Source organism: Rhinoraja longicauda, chromosome 22 (genome assembly GCF_053455715.1).
Source record: "Rhinoraja longicauda isolate Sanriku21f chromosome 22, sRhiLon1.1, whole genome shotgun sequence".
Classification (NCBI taxonomy): domain Eukaryota; kingdom Metazoa; phylum Chordata; class Chondrichthyes; order Rajiformes; family Arhynchobatidae; genus Rhinoraja; species Rhinoraja longicauda.
In genome coordinates this window covers 1,265,551-1,287,711 of record NC_135974.1, presented here as the reverse complement: position 1 = coordinate 1,287,711, position 22,161 = coordinate 1,265,551, and the positions used below count along the sequence as shown (strand labels likewise).

The following is a 22,161-nucleotide window of genomic DNA, read 5'->3' as shown; positions in this document are numbered from 1 at the left end:
CGAGGCAACAGTAGAAAAATAGACGTTTGTAATTGGGATTGATGTAGATTGTCGATTAATGTCTATAGAGTCTTGAACAATTCGGGTTTAATCTGGCATTCCTGTATTTTGAAAGAATGTTCAGAAAACTGATGTGGGAGCAGATTTGTAAACTGATGGTCTTAACTCCAATAGAATAAAGGTTCAAAAGAAGTGTGTGTGAAGCATTTTTGAGATTGAATAGTCCATCACAATCATGAATGATTCAAGTCAAATTAGTAGAAATATACAAAATAGGAGAAGCTAGTAAAGCTGAATGTAGAGCACAAGTTACTGGAATCTGAAACAAAAGAATGGTGGAAATGCCCAGCAGGTCAGTCTGTATCTGGAGAGGAGACAGCTGAGTTAATATTACACAATATGATGGGACATCCAAACTGACCAGTTCTGGAACAAGAAAGACTATCTGAGAATGCTGAATTCAATATTGAGTTGTAGGGGTGCAAAATGCTGAATTCAATATTGAGTTGTAGGGGTGCAAAATGCTGAGACAAGGCGCTCCTGAACCTCAACCTCGCTTGGACAGCGGGGGGAGACAAAGGCGGCATAGTTTAAGAATTAGTGAGAAGTTACTGGACGGTCGGGGTCACCACCCCACACAGAATGTTCTGAAACCTAATCACTGCTGTTAGATTTTGCAACATGAGTAGCAGAATGCAGGCGAGTATCCCATCTGTGCTGCCACCTTCACGAATGCTTGGATTTGTACATCAAGGTCACTCTGGTCTTGCATTTGACATCCACTGTGAACAATGCATCCTCATTAATCCTCCCAGAGGGTGTCATCTCACATGGATGGATTAAATTCCATCTATAAGGTGTATGGTATGCTTGCCTATATGGGTCAGGGCACAAGAGTGAGGAAGTGTTGCAGCTTGATAGGACTTTGGCTTGGCTGCATTTAGAGTATGGAGTTCTGGTCATCCCATTACAGGAAGGATGTGGAGGCTTTGGAGAGGGTGCAGAAGAGATTTACCAAAATACTGCCAGGATTAAATAGTATTGGCTACAAGAGTTTGGACAAACTTGGATTGTTTTCACTGGAGCGTCAAATATTGAGGGGAGACCTGATAGAAGTTTATAAAATTATGAGAAGTGTAGATATAGATGGTCAGAATCTTTTTCCCAGGTGGAAGTGTCAAATACTAGAGGGCATAGCTTTAAGGTGTGAAAGAGAGGTTTAGAGGAGATGTGTGGGGCAATTTATTGGGGCCTGAAGTGTTATAGACAATAGACAATTAACCTAGTGAACGCCCTCCATAGCAATAATATCCTTCCTAAAATTTGGAGACCAAAACTGCACACAGTACTCCAGGTGCAGTCTCACCAGGGCCCGGTACAACTGTAGAAGGACCTCTTTGCTGGATAGAGCTCTTAAGGTGGTGGTGGAGGCAGAAACGATAGTGCTGTTTAGGAGCTTTTTAGTGTGACATGAATATGTAGGGATGTGGATGGCGTGCAGGCATAGGAACTTGACATTGTGCTTGGCACAGACACTGGGCCACAGGGCCTGCTCCGGTGCTGTCCTATGTTCTGTCTCCATGGCTACTCTATATTTGTGGTGAACTCCAATACATACAATGATCCAGATCCATTGGATCTTCTGCACACTTAGTGCATTGATTGTGCCCCCCAGCCAGGATGGGGCTGCCTGTTGTCAATAGACAATAGACAATAGGTGCAGGAGTAGGCTATTCAGCCCTTCGAGCCAGCACTGCCATTCAATGCGATCATGGCTGATCACTCTCAATCAGTACCCCGTTCCTGCCTTCTCCCCATACCCCCTCACTCCGCTATCCTTAAGAGCTCTATCCAGCTCTCTCTTGAAAGCATCCAACGAACTGGCCTCCACTGCCTTCTGAGGCAGAGAATTCCACACCTTCACCACTCTCTGACTGAAAAAGTTCTTCCTCATCTCCGTTCTAAATGGCCTACCCCTTATTCTTAAACTGTGGCCCCTTGTTCTGGACTCCCCCAACATTGGGAACATGCTTCCTGCCTCTACTGTGTCCAATCCCCTAATTATCTTATATGTTTCAATAAGATCCCCCCTCATCCTTCTAAATTCCAGTGTAAACAAGCTAAATTCCAGTGTATACCTTGATGTCCCTGCTTTTTACTCTCAGCTTGTTGACCTGGGTCTCTGCAATCTCAGCCCGCTCCTCGGCATCATCCAGTTCACGCTGCAGGATCCTGAACTTGGAGATGTTTGTGCTGGTGTTTCCCTCCTGTAATGAAACACACAGGCTGGTTATTTGGAGGCAGTAATGTGCAGGAATGTGATAAGGATGCAAAGTGCTGCCAACTCACCGCCTCCTCTGATTGACGCTTGTAGCTCTTAACTTTCAGCTGCAGTTTATCAATGAGGTCTTGCATGCAAACGATGTTCTTCCTGTCCTCCTCACCCTGGGCAAAACAGTTGGCAGGTTATAACCACGTCTCCCTTGGATGAATGTATAAAACTTTGCATCTACTGCTAAGGACTGTGATCCTCATTGTTCTGAGGTCAGTCAAATAGCTTTCCACAAGATTGGTGTAAAACTGAAAACATCTGTGGAGTTGGAGACTTTTTGATTTTCTAAATAGAGCTGTCGATGTTTGAGGTGAAGAAAAAGCATGCAGATACCAGAATTTCAAAATGAAAAATGTTGAAATTGTCAGCAAGTCAGGCAACTATTGAGGAGAGCAAGTTAATGTTTTGGATTGGCAACTCTTTGTCCAGACCTCTGACAGAGGCCATTAACCTGAAATCTATATACTAAAACTCTTGGTTATTTGTTTGTTTGTTCCTGAACTACAGCCAGAACGGTACATGATAGCGCAACAATTTTAGGTCCACCTTACTCACCGTCGTCCCTTTGGTGCTAGTGGAAGATGTTTAATTGAAATCGGTGTTATATTTTTAAAGTTATTCACATTTTAAAGTTTAAATCTATCTCGTAGGGAGGGAAGGAGGGGGGGTGGGGAGAGGGTGCTGCACCAATGCAGGAGTGGTTTGTGCCCAACTTGGTCTAGTATGTATAATAAGTGATGATATTAGGGAATGCCAGAGCAGGCCTGAGGGTTCTGCGGGCTGATCCTGTTAATGGTTGTATTTCTGTTGATTCTGTTTTTGCCCTCTCCAGACGCTGCCTGATCTGCAGAGAATTTTCAGTATTTTCTGTTTTCAGAGAAATCTTTCTTATGGAGATGATGAGATTGGGGCCCAGAGAAACAAGAGTTGCATATAAAACCAGTAGGGTAGACTAGTGATTGGAACTATCGGTTTAGGAATGCAGAAGCTAAAGTGAACCACAGTGTGAAGCATTTGGCCATACACTGCAGGAGTAGATTCGCACTTCACACCTCCCATTGATGAATTTTCAGTATTTTCATTTTGGTTTACCAAGCCCATCCTGAACTTAACCTTAATTTACTTGGGAATAATTAGATAAAATTAGAATTTAGGCAGTTGTGGAAGTTTAAGGGAAGTAATATTCCCTCAAGATACCAGGCAGACAGTTTGCAACAGTTAGCCAATAATAGATTCTGGAAGGACTACTCTCATTCATGTCCCTGAACTGAGTGTTTGAAACTTTATTCCAAAAGATTTGTACAAAATTCAGTGATGGATTAGGTGAAAGTTTCCATTGGTGTGGGAGTCTGGGGCTCGGAGGCATAAACTAAACACATCTTGTCAGAATGCAGTTAGGAAGTTTGATGTGAGATCTGTTGTCAATTTTTATTTTTGAGATTAGCAGACCTGTTATTCTGAGGGATATTATGAAAAGATAACTGATTTGGGTTCCCTCTATAGAAACACAGCAACAGTTGGGAGGGTGGTGAATGATTCTCGTGGTTCAGCACCATTCCCCAGCTACTGTACCTGGTAGGTCAGTTCTTTGATCCTACGCTCGAACTTCCGCAGGCCTTTCAATGACTCCGAATTTTTCCTCTGTTCGGACTCCAGCTCAGACTCCAGTTCCCTCACCTGGTAAACGAGAAAATGAGGAACCAGTGTCAGGGTTTGGTCACGCTCACGCCAGCAGTTTTAATCATCTTTCTAGAAAATTGATTTTACAATGTTTCTTAACATCTTTAGTTAACTAATATAAAAGGCAAAGAAATGAAGGACACAGGTTGCATTTATTTTTGTCATTGACACCTGGACACCAAGAAAATCGAGAGAAACTGGGATAGTGTGGATAAACAGTACCGAGGTATAAAATCTACCCTGATCTTGGAGAAGTTTAAAAGAGCCAGATAATCTACCCTGGATCCAAATTCTTATCTTTTTAAAGGAAATAAATCAAGGGCACAGGCCACAGGTTAAAGGCTTTTGGAATAGTATGCCATTAGCACTTACAAAATGGCTTGGAGCTCCTGATATTCAGATAGGGCCATCTTTCACTTAGAGTGGATTGTGATAATCTATTCTGTATTATGCAGAAATAAATTGTATAGATTAAACTAAGTCTGAATGTGAATCTTAATGTGAGTTAAAGCACCTTAAAGGCACCTACGACCTCCTTTCACCATGGTTCCCCTTCGCCTGACTGAAAGATTGAAAGTTCACACGTGTGGCGAGCATAAATATCCCATTCAACACAACAAGCACATGTTACACCTGTACAGATAAAACCCAGAGATCAACCTTGTTGGGCTGAGCGAATCCAAGAGAGATGCCAACATAGAATTGTCACAGGCTGCCAAACAAAGCTGATGTCTTTACGACATGTTTACAATTTTTGTTTAATTAATGTTAGATTCCACGACAGGTGACTGGTGGAGTGGATGCCAGGCAATCCACTGAACCCACATATCTACCAATCACCAGCAGTGAAGCTACATTACCTGGATTTCAGAGATCAAGCTCACTATATTTTGTCGTGATATTATGATTCTTAAGCCAAAATTAATATTTAACAGTGCAGAGCACAGAACTTTATATGCTTTCTGTGACAGGGATGAGGTGGAAATTCCCAACAACCCCACGGAAAATTCCTGTCCTCGGACTTCATGTGGACTCCTTACGACTGGGAGTCGTCTGCTCTGGTGTAATGATTCTGCAGTTACGTTTCCTGGTGTTAGTCTTACCTGATGCTCTGATTCTGATTGGTCTCAGGACCTCATTTCACAAAGACCAGGTGAACTGTAGCCAGTTCTTGCACCTGGCAAAGCAGAGCCACAGAAGCACATACATTGGGTGGAAAGCTCTCTGCCCCTCCCGTGTTACTTACTCTGGTCTCTAGCTTCAGTATTTGTTTCTTGCCTCCTTTAAGTGCAATCTGTTCAGCTTCATTCAGACGTAGCTGTAAATCTTTTGTTGTCTGCTCCATGTTCTTTTTCATCCTTTCCAGGTGTGCACTGGTGTCCTGTTCCTTCTTCAGTTCCTCTGCCATCATTGCAGCCTGCAAACCATTATTGGCAAACTTAAATCTCGTCACTAATGTACTATTAAAGCTGCAAATGGAACACATATGTGAAGTTCTGGCACTAGTTGATTGAAATTCATAATTTGACCAACACCTTGATTGATTATCATTAATCTGTAGATCATGAAGGTTTATTTAACCCACCCATCATTGAGATACAATAGTCAGCTGGGTGGAGGAGCCACTGTCAGAACCTGAAACAACAGGCAGGTAAACAGCTTAGAGGTTCTACCTACACTTGTATGGCTGTTAATGTGTACACATTATATAAATATAACCTTTGTGATGTAGATATTGTAATACAATTTGTGGAATCCAAATTCAAGTTAACTTGGCAGTGGAGCAGCAGTTCATTGGCTATATTTAAGAGGGAGTTAGATGTGGCTAAAGGGATCAGGGTATGGAGAGAAGGCAGGTACGGGATACTGAGTTGGATGATCAGCCATGATCATATTGAATGGCGGTGCAGGCTCGAAGGGCCGAATGGCCTACTCCTGCACCTATTTTCTATGTTTCTATGTCTGTAAATTTGCAGTTGACTTCACTCCTTGTCTCTGTTCTATGACAACATTTCTCAAAATTCAAGCTGCACATTTTGCCCTTCGAATTGTGGTTTTCTACAAGTGTTGGGTCACGGACAGTGGTCATTGGTCCCATTCCCCTGCTACTCTGCAAATAGTTGCATTACATAGAAACATAAACATAGAAAATAGGTGCTGGAGGAGGCCATTCGGCCCTTTGAGCCAGCACCGCCATTCATTGTGATCGTGGCTGATCGTCCCCAATCAATACCCCGTGCCTGCATTCTCCCCATATCCCTTGATTCCACTAGCCCCTAGTCTAACTCTCTTAAATCCATCCAGTGATTTGGCTTCCACTGTCCTCTAGCAGAGAATTCCACAAATTCACAACTCTAGGTGAAAAAGTTTTTTCTCACCTCAGTTTTAAATAGCCTCCCCTTTATTCTAAGACTGTGGCCCCTGGTTCTGGACTCACCCAACATTGGGAACATTTTTCCTGCATCTAGCTTATCCAGTCCTTTTATAATTTTATGTTTCTATAAGATCCCCTCTCACCCTTCTAAACTCCAGTGAATACAAGCCTAGTCTTTTCAATCTTTCATCATATGTCAGTCCCTCCATCCAAAGGATCAATCTCATAAACCTGCACTGCCTGAAGATCTGAATCATGGAATCAAAAAGCACAGAAACTGGACCTTTACCGTATGTCCATGTTGTCTGTGTTATGGTGGCTAAGGCATTGCATATCTTCACTAATCAAATTTTCCTGTATTAGGTCTATATCTTTCTACTCTCCTGTTCTGTCCAAATGCCATTAAAATGTTGTAGTTGTATCTGCAGAATTAGCCATGACTCTACTACCTGTGTTTCCAGTAGTATTACACTGGCATCTACCTAACAAGTTGGAAAATTGCCCAGGTGTGTCCCATTAATAAACATTACCACAAATACAATTAGTTTCACTATTAGCTAATCAGTCTCAATGATCAGCAAAGCGATGGGAGATGTTGAAAGTACAGCACCTGCTTTCACTGAACTCTAATGTCAAGACCACTTGACTCCAGACTTTTTGTGCCTTGGTACAAACATGAAACAAACAGTTGAAATCCAAAGGCAAGATGAGAGTGACTGCCCTCAACCTCAGCAGTTCACTGTATGTGATATCAAGGAGCTCTGGCAAAATTGACGTCAATAGGCATCAAGGGGAAATCATTCCAAGGATTAGACACACACGATTCACAAAGGAAGATGGTTGTGATTGCTGAAAGTCACTATTCCCAGCTGCAGGACATCGCTAGCTCCTTCATCAATAACCTTCCTTCTCACATAAGGTCAGAAATAGGGATGTTCATTGAGTGCACTGATTCTGGATAATATTTCTGCCTTAGGATGGCAAATGTCTGCAGCCAGGCAATAAACATCCCTAACAAATGGGAATCTAGCCATCTCTGCATAATAATCAGTGGCATTACTATCGAGTCCCTGCCATCAAATCCTGGGTTCTCCATGACCACAAACCCGACCGGACCAACTACAAAGAATGGATCCCAGGATCACAATGCCTTTCTGCACCTCTACCCACCTCCCTGGGCATTAGATAGAGCTCTTAGTTTAGATAGAGCTCTAGGGGCTAGCGGAATCAAGGGATATGGGGAGAAGGCAGGCACGGATTGCTGATTGTGGATGATCAGCCATGATCACAATGAATGGCGGTGCTGGCTCGAAGGGCCAAATGGCCTCCGCCTGCACTATTTTCTATGTTTCTATCCCATTTAGATATTGTGACGTGACTGTTACTATAAACATAGCTAGTCTTTCATATTTGCTACCTTATCTAATTTTCATCCCATCCCTTATCTGTACTATCTACTCCCACTGAGATTTGTACTGCAGCATCTCTTTTGGTAAAGATAAATACAAAGCACTTATCTAGTACTTGAACTATGCCTTCAGTCTCTGCATCGATTACTAACGTAATACTGAATTGGTCCACCCATCCCTAACTTGCATACTATTCCATGCTTATAAAAGATCGATGGAATCCTTGTGTTAACTACAATTTGCTTCTCATACATCTCATTTTTTTCCTTTTTTGTTTCCCTGTTAATTTTGTTATCTTCAGCCAGTTTTACTGGCATGCATCATACACCCAATATTATTTTCTTTTATGTTTTCCTACTCCTTATACATCCTCAGGACCTCGGGCCTCTTTTTAGTAAATGGTGTATGACTTAATGTACAAGAGAACGTCTGCTCCACCATCATTCATAGTGTGGCTGCCCATGTTCCTGGCTGTATGGCTGTCCATTCATATTATGGCTGGCCATGTGCCTGTCCACCTTTCAACTAGATTCCCATATCTTCTAATTGGCCTTGATTCTAAAATCTTTGAATCTGAGCTTTGAATATACTCGGCATCTACAGTCCTTTGGTACAGAGAATTTAATAAACTATAGAGTAAAACAATTCTTCCTCTCAGTGGGAATTGGCCAACCACCTATTCTGGGACCATACCCTTCTCTAGGCTCTTTAGTTTAAGGAAATAGTCTTTCAGTCTCAATCCACTGATATTTGTGTATGTCTCAGAGATCCGATCACTCATCAAACAACCTGTGCTATTGAGGCCTCATACTTACATCGGTTATGGCCTTCTTAGCTTTCTCTTCTGCATTCCGACACTCTTGCACTGTTTCTTCTACCTCAGTACTCAGATAGGTAATGTCAGTATCCAGCTTCTTCTTCTGGTTTATCAGACTAGTGTTCTAAACACACGCAAAGGAAAAGATTGTTACTTTCTCCAATCATAGAGTGGTCATTTTTAGCTCATTCCAAGCTCATTTTTAAATGCGTGTCCACAGTCAGATGCACAAGTACACTCTTCACCTGTGAGTGCAGCAGGTTCACTCTCTCTGTTGCCTCCAGTAACTCATGCTCTGCTAGTTTCCGACTTCTCTCGGACTGTTCCAGAGCTGCACGTAGCTCCCCAACCTCTGCCAGCAACAGGTTACCGTGGCGTTCAGCAAGTGCCAGTTGCTCTTTGTAATCATCGTTCTGTCGAGTTGTTTCATCCAGTTCCAGTTGGATATCCTACATGAAGACACATTTATTTAACTGTCACTGACCTAGAGTTCTGGCTCAGGCATCTTAAATAACAAGCTGAATGAAACTAAAGGGCCTGTCCCACTTAGGCAATTTTTTTGGCGACTCAAAGTCGTAGCAGATCACCGAAATTTTCTTTGACCCAAAGACAATGATCACGACAACGCCGGGTCAGGTCGAGGTTACACCGTCTTCGGAAACATCGCAATTCCCACGTCAATGATTCTCCGGCGTCCTAATTTTCACTGAAATCACTGACAAGTCAGTAAGTACTTGAGAGTTTTGAATTATAACACCTTGTATGGGTTACTTAAAAACCAAGCTTCACTGTAACAAGGAATAAACTGGATTTACTTCCAGTTTACTAATAGCTGTATTAAACAAAAATAATTAAAAAAGTGGTTAAGTGGATTTTTGTGAAAAGTGTGTGGGCATTCTTTGAAAATGTAAGGGAGATGCATATCTGGTTTCTGGGTTGCATATCTGGGTTGGGAGCCTACTTTAAATGGCTGATGGCCATAAACATCGCAAAAATTCCCACGCTTACCTGACCGTCAAACTGTTGCCTCCAATCTACCTGTCAAATGTCCTGACGGTAAATAAATTGGTTAAACACAAGCATTTTATGGTATCTTGAAATGACTTTACTTATTTTATTATGTGCTTCTAAATGCATCTAAGAGAACCTATCAAACCTGGGGACAGCAGGCGACAGCGCCCGCAATAAGCAACGATACCTGGCGACAAGCCAGCTGTCGCCGAGAAACTTCAAACTGGATGATTTCTCAGCGACGCGTCGAGATCCACTACGATTTTTGGAAGACTCCTCACGATCATGCCCGCAACACCCCGGCGAACTGTCGGCGACAGCCTAGTCGCCGGCAGTCGCCTTAAAATTGCCTAAGTGGGACAGGCCCTTAAATGGTAGAGTTAGAATTGCTCTGTGGGTTTCCATGTGTTTGTTTCCTGATCTTTTCCCACCATGTGCTTTCTCTCAGGTTCAACTTACCTTGATCTGAGTTTGGACAATTCGCAGCATCTTCAGGGATTCGGCTGCCTGCCTGTTGGCATAGCTCAGCTGGATTTCCATCTCATTCAGATCTCCTTCCATCTTCTTCTTCAACCTCAGCGCCTCATTTCTTGCCTTGGCCTCAGAATCCAGAGCTGACTGCATGGATTCCAGGGCTCGCTGGTGGTTGCGTCTGTAATGACCATCATGGATGGTAAATCAATTATATCACTACATTTTTTTTAAAAAAGGAAACAAAAGCTGTATGTATGCACATACAGGAATCCCCTGATCTTGGGGTCTATGCTGGGAATTTGGATGGAGACACAATAACCATCTCGTCTTTACAGGTCATTTTAGCTCATCTTGCCATTCCTACATTGGCCTGTCAGTCCTTGGCCTTGTCCATTGTCAGGGTGAGGCCAGACATTAAATAGAAGTACACCACTTCCTTTTCCACCTGGATGGTCCACAACACAATGAACATTCAGGTTGCCTATTTATTCACAAAATGCTGGAGTAACTCAGCAGGTCAGGCAGCATCTCAGGAGAAAATGTTCTTATACTTCAGGTTGCCTCCCTATGATCTTTTTTTTCTCTCTGCTCCAGCCTGTTTTTTCCAGTTCTTCCCATGACGTAATTTTATTTCCCTCTCAACCTGGTTCAAACTGCCTATTCCTGCACACGAGGTGCACACAAGACAGAACCATACAATGCAGGAGAAGGCCCTTCAGCCCACCCTAATTGTGGTGAATATGATCCCAAGTTAACCACCTTTGCCTGCACATGCTCCATAATCCCACTATTCCGTGTATTTTCACGTGTTTATCTAAAAGTCGTTTAAATGCCATCATCACATCTTCTTCCACCACCACCCTTGGTAACACGTTCCAGGCACCCACCATTCTCTGCGTAAACTACTTATAGTTAAACCCTCCAATCCAGGCGGCATTGTGGTACAGGGCCCTAGTGAGACCGCACCTGGAGTACTGTGTGCAGTTTTGGTCTCCAAATTTGAGGAAGGACATTCTTGCTATTGAGGGAGTGCAGCGCAAGTTCACTAGGTTAATTCCCGGAATGGCGGGACTGTCGTATGTTGAAAGACTGGAGAGACTAGGCTTGTATACACTGGAATTTAGAAGGATGAGAGGGGATCTTATTGAAACATATAAGATTATTAAGGGATTGGACACTCTAGAGGCAGGAAACATGTTCCCAATGTTGGGGGTGTCCAGAACCAGGGGCCACAGTTTAAGAATAAGGGGTGGGCCATTTAGAATGGAGATGAGGAAAAACATTTTCACTCAGAGTTGTAAATCTGTGGAATTCTCTGGATGCTTTCAAGAGAGAGTTAGATAGAGCTCTTAAAGATAGCGGAGTCAGGGGGTATGGGGAGAGGGCAGGATGGGGGTACTGATTGTGAATGATCAGCCATGATCACATTAAATGGCGGTGCTGGCTCGAAGGGCCGAATGGCCTACTCATGCACCTATTGTCTATTATCTCTTCGGCACCCTCTCCAAAGCCTTCACATCCTCCCTGTAATGGGATGAACTGAACTTCACACAATACTCCACATGTGGCCTAACCAAGGTTTCGGCATCTTAACCAATTTGGTTTAACACACCAAGCAAAATAAATAATACATCTACAAAAACATCCTGCTCACCTTAAATTTTCAATCTCTTCATCCTTTTCTGACAGTTTTCGCTCCATTTCTGCTTTGGTCTGTGACAGTTCAAGTTGGATCCTCATTGTTTTACTTTCCTCATGTTCAAGGGCACCCTTGGAACAAATGGAAACCATGTTGTTGGTGCTTACCCACTGTGAGCCCATCTGGTCTCACTGCCCTGGCACGTCTCACTGTGGTGCCTTGCCAGACACCCCAGAAGTCGCTGCATGCTGCTACTTTCATATTAAAATATATTTTTTAATGTTTTATAGGTTTTAACATTTGAATGAATTTAAATTTGCCATCTGTCCCAATGGGCACAAATTCTGCATTGTTGCTCCTCTCCGTGGAAAGAAATTCCTCCCAAATTCCTATTGATTTCATTGTTAGTTTGATATTTTAAGCTTCCTGGTAGCGAATGCCGACAAGTGGAAGCATCTTCCCCATCTGATTATGTTGTTAAATACCTGTCAGGTCAAATACTGATGGCACAGCAGGTGAGGGCTCAGCTCATTGGTTCCACACTAGTTACAATGAGCACAGCCCCGCAGTTCCAATCTCTTTATAGCCAGCAGCAACAACTCTCTCACATGCCTGATAACTCTTTTGTCACTTAAGAAGAATTTATAGTGACCACATAACCCCAAGGATGTTGGTGAAAAGGGCTTTGGTGATGGTAATGTCATTAAATAACACGGATAGATCCTTCAATGGGCATATTGAAGAGGAAACTGGAGCATCTGGTGAAAACTCTCTCAGCCACAGAAAGAACATGCAAATACACACTTATTTGCTGATGATTGCACTATGTTTGATATGCAATTCTTGAGCAAATGAAGCACAAGCTTGACAAAATGCAGCATGGGATAATCGAGGCAAGCAATGACAATCAAAGATACTAGAGGAACAAGATGGACCACTCCGTTGAAATCGCCTATACTGGTGTAGTATGCAAAGGAACCATTTTAGTAAGCAAAACCCGCCGTCCGTTATGCCTCTCGCAGTGTAATCAGTGTTTTGGGGAACAGTATGTGTGATGATACCATTAAAATGCGGAATATATCTCATCTATCAATTCACAGATTTTTGTTATTTTTCTTTTTAAATGTTACTGCAAGTTTCTGCCTACTAAAATGGCACCATGACATACTACGGTTTTTAGGGTTGAGTGGTCTATCTTGTTCCTCTAGTATCTTTGATGACAATCTTCAAAAGGATCTATCTGTGTAATTTAATGACATTATCATCACCAAAGCCCTTTTCACCAACATCCTCGGGGTTACCATTGACCAGAAACCAGAGTAACAGAATGGGAAGCCATACTCCAAAGTCAGGAACTTGATGAAATACACTCAACCTGCTGAGTGCAGTATTCAAAATGTTCAATAACATTTAGACATGCCTGACTTGCATCCCATCTGTAACCCTGCACTCCCTGCACCAATGCTGCACATTGGCTTTTCTGTGTACCACTTACAACTTACTCTGATAGCAGCTCCCAACCCAATCACCTCTGCGGCCAACAAGCATTAGAGCACTAAATGTTGTTGTTCGTCCTTCGGGTTGGAAGATGACCATGACTTCACTTTCAGTTGGAGGATTGGTGACTGTGGGTCCAGAAGTGACTGGTGAGGCCAATCCGGGCCCGGAAGGCCCGCCCACACGTAGGACACACATGGATGGGTGCTGCAGTGGAAGTGGAGGTAGCCCGGGCCTTGCACTAAATAGGACTGATGCCTCCTTTCCTCAGCCCCAAAACTAGAAACATTTCTCCATTCCTTCAGGATCTAACTCCTGCAACCTACGACCCAACAGTACTTGAAGTTCGCTGATAAGAGTTACTGCAGCAGTTCCCAATGGGAGCTTGTCACCATCTTCTCAAAGGCAGCGAAGAATGATTAATACATGAGGACTCTGGCTGCCCAGGTGGTGCCCACATCCTGAAACATTAATATATGAAGAGTCTGGGCCAGTGGCCAGATTACCATCATCCTCTGCCACCAGAGCTGTGGTGGGAACGGACAGGCTTTTCAAAATAACGACAGAGGGTAATGCCTACATGGAACACGCTACCAGAGGAACTGGTAAAGGCAGGTAGAATTACAATCATTCAAAGACAGATAGGAAAGATTTTGAGCGATATGGTCTAGGAGCAGGCAAGTGAGACCGGCTCGGATAAGCAACTTGGATAGCATAGGCAAATTTTGAATGCTGCATGGCTCTGACTCTCTGACTCCCAATATTGACATGACTTGGAGCAGGAGCGACTCTTTGCCATTTTCCTGCCCTCGTTCCCAGCTTTGACATGTACCTCAGCCTCGGCCAGTGCTCCCTGGACCTCACTCTTCTCCTGTTCTAGGTTCTTCTTCACCTTCTCCAACTCGTGTATGCTCTTGTTGCCTTCACTGATCTGGTCAGTCAAGTCCGAGATCTCATCTGTTGTTACAAGAAATAGAATCTGTTGTTCCATCTGTTTGAGCTCCAATCAAGCAACACCTCTCCCACATGAGAGGGATCGATCGGCGTTAAAACATCATGTGAGGAACAGATCGGGTAGATGCAGAGTCTCTTGCCCAGAGTAGGGGAATCGAGGACCCAGAGGACACAGGTTCAAGGAGAAGGGGAAAAGATTTAATAGGAATCTGAGGGGTACCTTTTTCACACAAAGGGTGGTGCGGATATGGAACAAGCTGCCAGAGGAGGTGATTGAGGCTGGGACTACCACAATGTTTAAGAAACAGTTAGACAGGTACGAGGATAGGACAGGTTTGGAAGGGTATGGGCCAAACCCGGGCAGGTAGGACTAGTGTAGCTGGGACATGTTGGCCGGTGTGGGCAGGTTGGGCCGAAGGGCCCGTTTCCACGCTGTATCACTCAGTCAGAATTGTGTAGGTCCTAGCTTCTCTCTGGACCCCAACATTGTAATCAAGGCTGATGTTGCCAATAATAGATGAATGTGGTAGGAAAAAAACTGCAGATGCTGGTTTTAATCGAAGGTAGAAACAAAATGCTGGAGTAACTCAGCGGATCAGGCAGCATCTCGGGAGAGAAGGAGTGGGTGACCTTTCCGGAACGTCACCTATTCCTTCTCTCCCGAGATGCTGCCTGTCCCGCTGAGTTACTCCAGCATTTGGTGTCTACAGATGAATGAGGGATTGCTACACTGTCAGGGGAAAGTGTCAACCATCAGGTAGAATATTAAGAAGAGTCTTGCACTTTTATTGCACCTTTAATAATCTTGAGATATCTCAAAGTGCTAATTAAACATTTTTGAAATGTAAACCACTTGCAAATTGAAAACAAACCTATTTATACATAGCAAGTGCCCACAGCCTGGAATATGATATTGAGGAGATAATCTGTTATTGGAAGGATAAATTTGCCTGGGTACCAGTAATAATGTCCCTATTCTTCTTCTTCCAAATAGTACCTTTTGCATCTATCTGAAGTGACAAAGTGGACTTTGAATTAATATCTCCTGTGAACTTCTCTCAACTCTGCAGCAGTCCATTGTGTCTATAAGAAACCCTTAAACCTAGTTTCATGCCCTTGAATCCATAAATGGAAACATGATGCTCCAGTGAATAATGATTTTGTGCCAATAATTTGGAAACGGGAATTTTTCACCCACATTTCCTCTCTCAGCAACACCACCAAAAATGGAGTCGTTGTTCTTCCATTGCCTTTGTGAGATGTCGGTGAGTGTAAGATTGCTATTGTGCAAGCTTCTATAGTAGTCGCGTCCACGGAGCTTAAATGCATTTAAAATGCAGGGCTCTGAGGCTTGTCAGCAAACCGGATCCAGAATTGGCTTGGTGATAGGAGGCAGAGGGTAGCAGTGGGTGGGTGTTATCTGACTGGAAGTCTGTAACAAGTGGTGTACAGCAGAGATAGATGCTGGGACCTGTGTTTATCTTGCATATAAATTACCTGTATGAGAATGTAGGTAGTCTGATTAGTAAGTTTGCGGCCATCATGAACATTGGTGGAGTTGTAGGTAGTTAGGAGGCTGGGTTAAGGATACAGCGGGACATAGGTCAGCTGGAAGGTTGAGCTGTGCAGTGGTCGATGGAATTTATTCCAGATAGGTGTGAGGCAAGGCTAGAGTTGCCAACTATCTCACTCCCAAATACGGGACAAGATGACGTCCACGCCCGGCGCCCCACGTGACCTCACCCAGCCAGCAGCCACGTGCTTCCGCTCCACCAATGGCGGCCGTCCGGGCCGGGAGGTGGATTGCTACGCAAGTTCCATTGGGTGGCGCCTGGGCCTCCGGGCCTACACTGTCCGGGCCTACAGCGGCCCCCGGGCCTACACTGTCCGGGCCTACACTGTCCAGGCCTAATATGGGACAAGGGGGGTCCCGTATAGGACAAACCAATTTAGCCCAATACACGGGATGTCCCGGGTAATACGGGACAGTTGGCAACCCTAGCCTAGGTAGGTATTACATTCAACATGGCGAAATTGATCGAGGCCCCATTACTGTACTGTACAATTCTGAGTTCTATGAGACAATGGCCATTTGTATAAATTGAAGAACTAGCTTTAAATAATCAACAAAACATTTCATTAATTACTGTACTGCTGCCATTTAACAATAGTAGGTTTATATTCAATTTATAACAGAAAATGTATCAATTTCCCCTGTCTTTGGAACATTACATATTTTCATTTTCAGGCATATATAATTTTCCCATAACTTCCTCTATCTTCATTAAAGATGAAATTCCTACTGCACACATAAACTCATCCCGATAGCTCCAACCAGCACCTACACTACCTCACCCACAGTACCACAGACTTGCTGATATAATATGTGGTCGTTTGCCTATGTTACAGAAGCTGTATCCCAGATAAAGACCTGTAGCCTTATTATACCTTGAAGATTCTTGTTCTCTCGTTTGAGGGTCTCCAGATGATCTAGGGACTCCTCGTAGGCATTCTTGAGTTTAAAGAGCTCTGTACTCAGACTACGTGACTCCTTTTGTGATATCTCCAGCTCGGCCTGTGTCTCCTCAAACTTCTGCTTCCAGTCAGCAATCATTTTGTCAAAGTTGCGTTGCTTCTTGTCAAAAGCAATGGCAGCAGAGTTTGCTCTCTCCAAATCAATCGTTAAGTCTTCCATTTCAGTTTGCAAACGATGCTTAGTCTTATCCAGTGAGGAGCACTTTGCATTGATTGCTTCCACCGCCTCCTCAGCCTCCTGCAGACGGATGGCCAACTTCTTCCTGCAATCAGCAATCAGATTAATCAGTCATAGAGTCGCACACATGGCCACAGGCCCTTCAGCTCACAGTCCACAGCGACAGAGATGCTAACCCCATTTTTTACAGTCCTTTCCTATCCATGCACCTGTCTAAATGCTTTTTAAACGGGATGATTGTGCCTGCCTCTGCCACCACCTATGGCAGCTTGTTCCACATGCCACCCTCGGAATGAAAAACTTGCCTTTTATAGAGTCATGCAGCACAGAGACAGGCCCAAAGGCCCCATGCCGATCAACATGCCCCTTTTACATTAGTCCTACCTGTTGGTGTTTTGCCAATATCCCTCTCAACCTTTCCTATCCATCTGTCTAAATGTCTTCTAAATCCACCCCTCTCACCTGTTCTCTAGTTTTAGACCCCTACCATTTGAAATACTCTGCCCTAGCAATGACTCTCATAATTTCATAAACATATAAGGTCTCCCCTCAGCCACCTGAACTCCAGTCAGAACAATCGCAGCTTTTCCAATCTCTTCTTGTAATGACAGCACTCCTTTCAAATCACCCTCCAGGTGATTCCCTTTTCCACACTTTGAAGCACCACCATATCCTTTCTATATATCGTGTGATGACCAGAATGTCACACTATCATCCATTTGTGACCTAACCAATGTATTGTACAGCTAAAACATGATGTCCCAATTCTTAAACTTTATGTAAAATTTCTGGAAATAAGAAAATGAGACAACTTTGTAACAATTAACCGAGTCTTACATACTGGAAAAGAATGATGGAAAGTAGGCCACCAGAATGAAGGTAGCTTAAAGGTCTGTGCCGAACATGATGCCAAGTTAACATGATCTCCTATGCCTGCACGTGATCCATATCCCTCCATTCCCTGCATATCCATGTGCCTATCTAAAAGCCTCTTAAAAGCCTCCTACTTCCTACTAAAGTCTACTCCACCAAAGGGAAAAGATTGCAATGACTGTTAAATTTTGAACAATGAAGATGGTAAAGGTCAAACAAGGGCATTGCTGCACAGGTTCCCCAGGGCATGGTGAGTTTGTGGCTTTGCTTTCAGTTCATGTAGGGTTGCTCTGACAGTACTGGAATAACATCAGGTGAACCTCTTTGTTATGAGAAAGGGTGGAGGAGATTTACTAGTGACACCAAAAATGAAGGACTTCGGTTAAATTGAGAAAATAGAGAAAATGCAGTTTCTCCTTGCAGTAGAAAAGACCGCAGACAGTTGATGAAAGGGTTCAAACGTCCTTGGAAGGAATAGAATCCAAAGGCAGAAGGACTGGTAACCAAAGGGGCACAAATTTTAGAAATTGCCCATAGAACCAGTGGAAAGGCGCTACCATTGTTCATTTGAAGGAGATTGAGAAGTCAGTTCAACAGGTTCACAAAAGAATGAGATTTGTACCTTAATGAGTAAAAAGTTGCAGGAGCATGGGACAAGGTAAGCCAGGGGTAAGCAGGACAATGGGACAAACTGGAGAATACCAAGAAAGAAGTGGCCTGGCACAACGGACTGAATGCTCATATGTGTTTACAGTTATAATTTTGATATATGTGGCTACAAGAGGAGGGGGGCATTTGGTCCAATGAGTCTAAGCAAATTCTCAGAGCAGTCACATCAGTCCCATTCCCCAACTTATTTCCCAGCAATTCAAGCATGCCACTCTCCTATACTGTAAGCAATTTACAGTAGCCAGTTAAGCACCAGGATTTGAGAGAAAACCAAAGCACCCAAGGGTCAAAGTGAGAACCTATAAACTCTGCACAGACTCCCAATAAGGGATCAATGGCGGCCACCCGGGCCAGGAGGCAGTTTGCTACGTAACCTCCGTTAAGTGGCACCCGGGCCTCGGGGCCTCCACTGTCCGGACCTAGTGTCCGGGGACCTACAGTGTCCGGGCCTACATTGTCCAGACCTACACTGCTCGGGAGCCTACATTGGCCGGGCCTACACTGTCCAGACCTACACTGCTCGGGAGCCTACATTGGCCAGGCCTACACTGTCTGGACCTACACTGTCCGGGGGCCTACATTGCCCGGGCCCACAGCGCCCCCCGGGCCAGCGCTCCTCGGGCCTAATACGGGACAAGGAAGGTCCCGTACGGGACAAACCAATTTAGCCCAATATACGGGATGTTCCGGGTAATACAGGACAGTTGGCAACCCTAGCACAGACCCAAGGTTAGGATTGTACAGGTCTCCTAGATGTGTGTGGTAGTAGCACTAACTGTGTGCCACAGTGCCTGCCTTCAAGGACACGAAGATCAGAAAAATTACCGTAAGATAACCTCAGAGAGTACAATGTGCAACTTAATGAATTCCTGATTAAAAATTTAAATGCACATACTTTGCTTCCTCCAGTTCCTCTGTTCTCTGGATCGCATCAGTTTCATATTTGGTTCTCCAATGCGCCACCTCAGAATTAGCTTTGGACAATGCTCGCTGTAGTTCAGCCTTTCCCTCCTGCTCCTCTTCATACTGTTCTCTCAGAAGCTCACAATCATGGCGGGAGGCATGCAGAGCGTGAGCCAGGGCATTCTTGCTCTATAATGGAAGCACAAAACAAATCACAACTCATTGAAATCTGTTCTGTTAGCAAGCACATTTTGTCCAATAATTCATGGTTATCTAAGACTGCTGTAACCTTGTGGTGGAGCAAATAATTTACCAACAGCTTTCTTGATGGCTCAGGTCTAAAGCCATTGCTCAATATTATGCTAAGCTGCAAAGATCAATGAGATCTCACTGTGTTGAGCTGCAGTGAAGCACGATAAATTATTACACCATGGATGGGAGAGGAATAACTAACTAGAGTTCCTGATGCTGATCACATTCTAATAATTCCCAAATAATTAGAGAGAGGCAGGTTTGGGTGGTGACATACGGGGGCTCAGATGCTGACAATTTGTTATCTCTGATTCCTCATTGTGTACTGTATGTAGTGAGTTGCAATCAGGATCACCAGATATCTATAGAAAGGAACTGTAGATGCTAGTTTACACCAAAGATAGCTCAATGGGACAGGCAGCTATGGATATCCAGAGAGGCTGCCTGTCTAGCTGAGTTACTCCAGCATTTTGTGTCTGTCACAAGATATGTAGCAGGTTTCTAACCGCCTTCCTTTCACTTATACACAGTTTGAAATTGCTAACTACCCCAGATGCTCCTCAGCTTACGACGGGGTTCCGTTCCGAGAAACCCATCGCAAACCAAATATACTGTAAGTCGAAATCCATTTAATGCACGTAATCACGTGGCCGGAAGCGAGTGGCGGCTCGTTACGGGTCGCTGTCATTTGCACCATTGCAAAGTCGAAGCATTGTAAGCCTGGGAGCATCTGCACCAGGATCTTCAGCTCAACTGCTGCCAAATTTCATATTTCCTACTGATGAGAGTTAACTATTTCCCACATATCACTTGACCTCTCATGCTACAAACTTAAAGGCACCTCAAACTTCCAATCCTAACTTGTTTTAATTTCTATTCACCCTTCAGATCCACACTTACAATTTATATATTTTCTGTTCTGGTAAAACTCAGTTTTTAGATTCTTATTCTTGGGTTAGAGTCATGGAGTCATACAGCACGGAAACATGGCCCTCAGCCCAACTTGACTATGCCGACCAAGATGCCCATCGACGCTGGTCCTACCTGCCCACATTTGGCCCATATCCCTTTAAACCATTCCTATCCATGTACCTGTCCAAATGTCTTGTAAATGTCATTATAGCACCTGCCTCAACTACCTATCTGGCAGCTCGTTCCATAAATCCACCACCCTATGAGCGAAAAAGTTACTACTCAGGTTCCCATTCAATCTTTTCCCTCTCACCTTAAACCTATGTCTTCTGGCTCTTGATTCCCCGACTCTAGTTAAAAGATTGTGAATTCACCCTATCTATTCCCCTCATGATTTTATACACCTCTAAGATCACCCCTCAGGTTCCTGCGCTTCAAGGAATAAAGTCCCAGCCTGCCCAACCTCTCCCTCTAGCTCAGACCCTCAAGTCATGACAACATCCTCATGAATCTTCTCTGCACTCTTTCCAACATAACAATATCCTTCCTAAAGCATGGTGACCGAAAATGAACACAATACTCCAAATGCTGTTTCACCAACGTCTTGTATAACTGTACCATAACATCCCAACTTCTATACTCCACACCATGACTGATAAAGGCCAATGTACCAAAAGCCTTCTTGATCACACTTACCTACCTGTGATGCCACCTTAAGGGATCCATGTACCTGCACTTTGCGATCCCTTGGCTCTACCACACTCCCCAGGGCCCTGCCATTCACTGTGAAGGTCCTGCCCTAGTTTGACATCCCAAAATGAAACACCTCGCACTAACATTCCTGTAAAGGACCATTTATTGTTGTATATATTTTGTAAGGCTGCACTTGGGGTATTGTGTTCAGTTTTTGTCTCTCCGCTGTAGGAAAGATACTACTAAGCTGGAAACAGTACAGAGAGGATTTCTGGGGATGTTGCCAGGACTTGAGTAACAGGTATAGGAAGGGGTTGGGCAGGCCAGGATTATATTGTCTAGAGGGCAAGAGGCCGAAGGGTGATCTCATAGAGGTATGTAAAATCACGAGGGGAAGAGATCGAGTGAATGCAGCTTTTTTCCCCAGGGTAGGGGAACCAAAAACTACAGGGCATAGGTTTAAGGTGAGGGGTGAAAGATTTAACAGGAACCTGACAGCAACTTTTTCCACCCAGAGGGTGATGGGTATATGAAATGAGCAGCCAGAGGGAGTGGTTGAGCCAGGTACTATAACAACATTTAAATGTCATTTCACAAGTCCATCACATGAAATGTTTAAAGATACCTGGGCCGAATGTGGGCAAATAGGAATAGTTTAAATGGGGCATCTTGGTCGGCATGGATGAGCATAGAACAGTACAGCACAGGAACAGAGACCCTTCGGCCCACAATGTCTGTGCCAAACATGCTGCCAACATGAGTTGGGCTGAAGGGAATGTTTCTGTGCAGTACGACTCCATCACACTCTATTCAAGGTATTGAACTTATAACTTACTTTGTTCTCCTCTTCCAGCTGTCTTTTCAACTCTTCAATACCCTGTGTGAATGACATTTTTCCCCGGCTCAGCTGGTTAATCAAAGCTTCCTTTTCTTCCATTTGTCTGCTGAACTCTCCTGAT

The 22,161-nt window shown here is 43.9% G+C and overlaps 1 protein-coding gene across 1 annotated transcript in view; it reads right to left on the bottom strand.

Moving 5' to 3' along the window:
• The window catches only part of LOC144604322 (myosin heavy chain, skeletal muscle, adult-like), a 72,584-nt gene that overhangs the window by 4,283 nt on the left and 46,140 nt on the right, over window positions 1-22,161 (bottom strand). The window contains exons 30-41 of the mRNA XM_078418556.1: window positions 22,038-22,156; window positions 19,338-19,534; window positions 16,636-16,985; window positions 14,066-14,190; window positions 11,752-11,867; window positions 10,083-10,275; window positions 8,858-9,061; window positions 8,611-8,736; window positions 5,259-5,429; window positions 3,905-4,009; window positions 2,350-2,445; window positions 2,139-2,267 (exon numbers count right to left, since the gene is read on the bottom strand). Of these exons, the coding sequence (XP_078274682.1) occupies window positions 2,139-2,267; window positions 2,350-2,445; window positions 3,905-4,009; window positions 5,259-5,429; window positions 8,611-8,736; window positions 8,858-9,061; window positions 10,083-10,275; window positions 11,752-11,867; window positions 14,066-14,190; window positions 16,636-16,985; window positions 19,338-19,534; window positions 22,038-22,156 (1,931 nt within the window). The remainder of the gene's footprint in view (window positions 1-2,138; window positions 2,268-2,349; window positions 2,446-3,904; window positions 4,010-5,258; window positions 5,430-8,610; window positions 8,737-8,857; window positions 9,062-10,082; window positions 10,276-11,751; window positions 11,868-14,065; window positions 14,191-16,635; window positions 16,986-19,337; window positions 19,535-22,037; window positions 22,157-22,161) is intronic.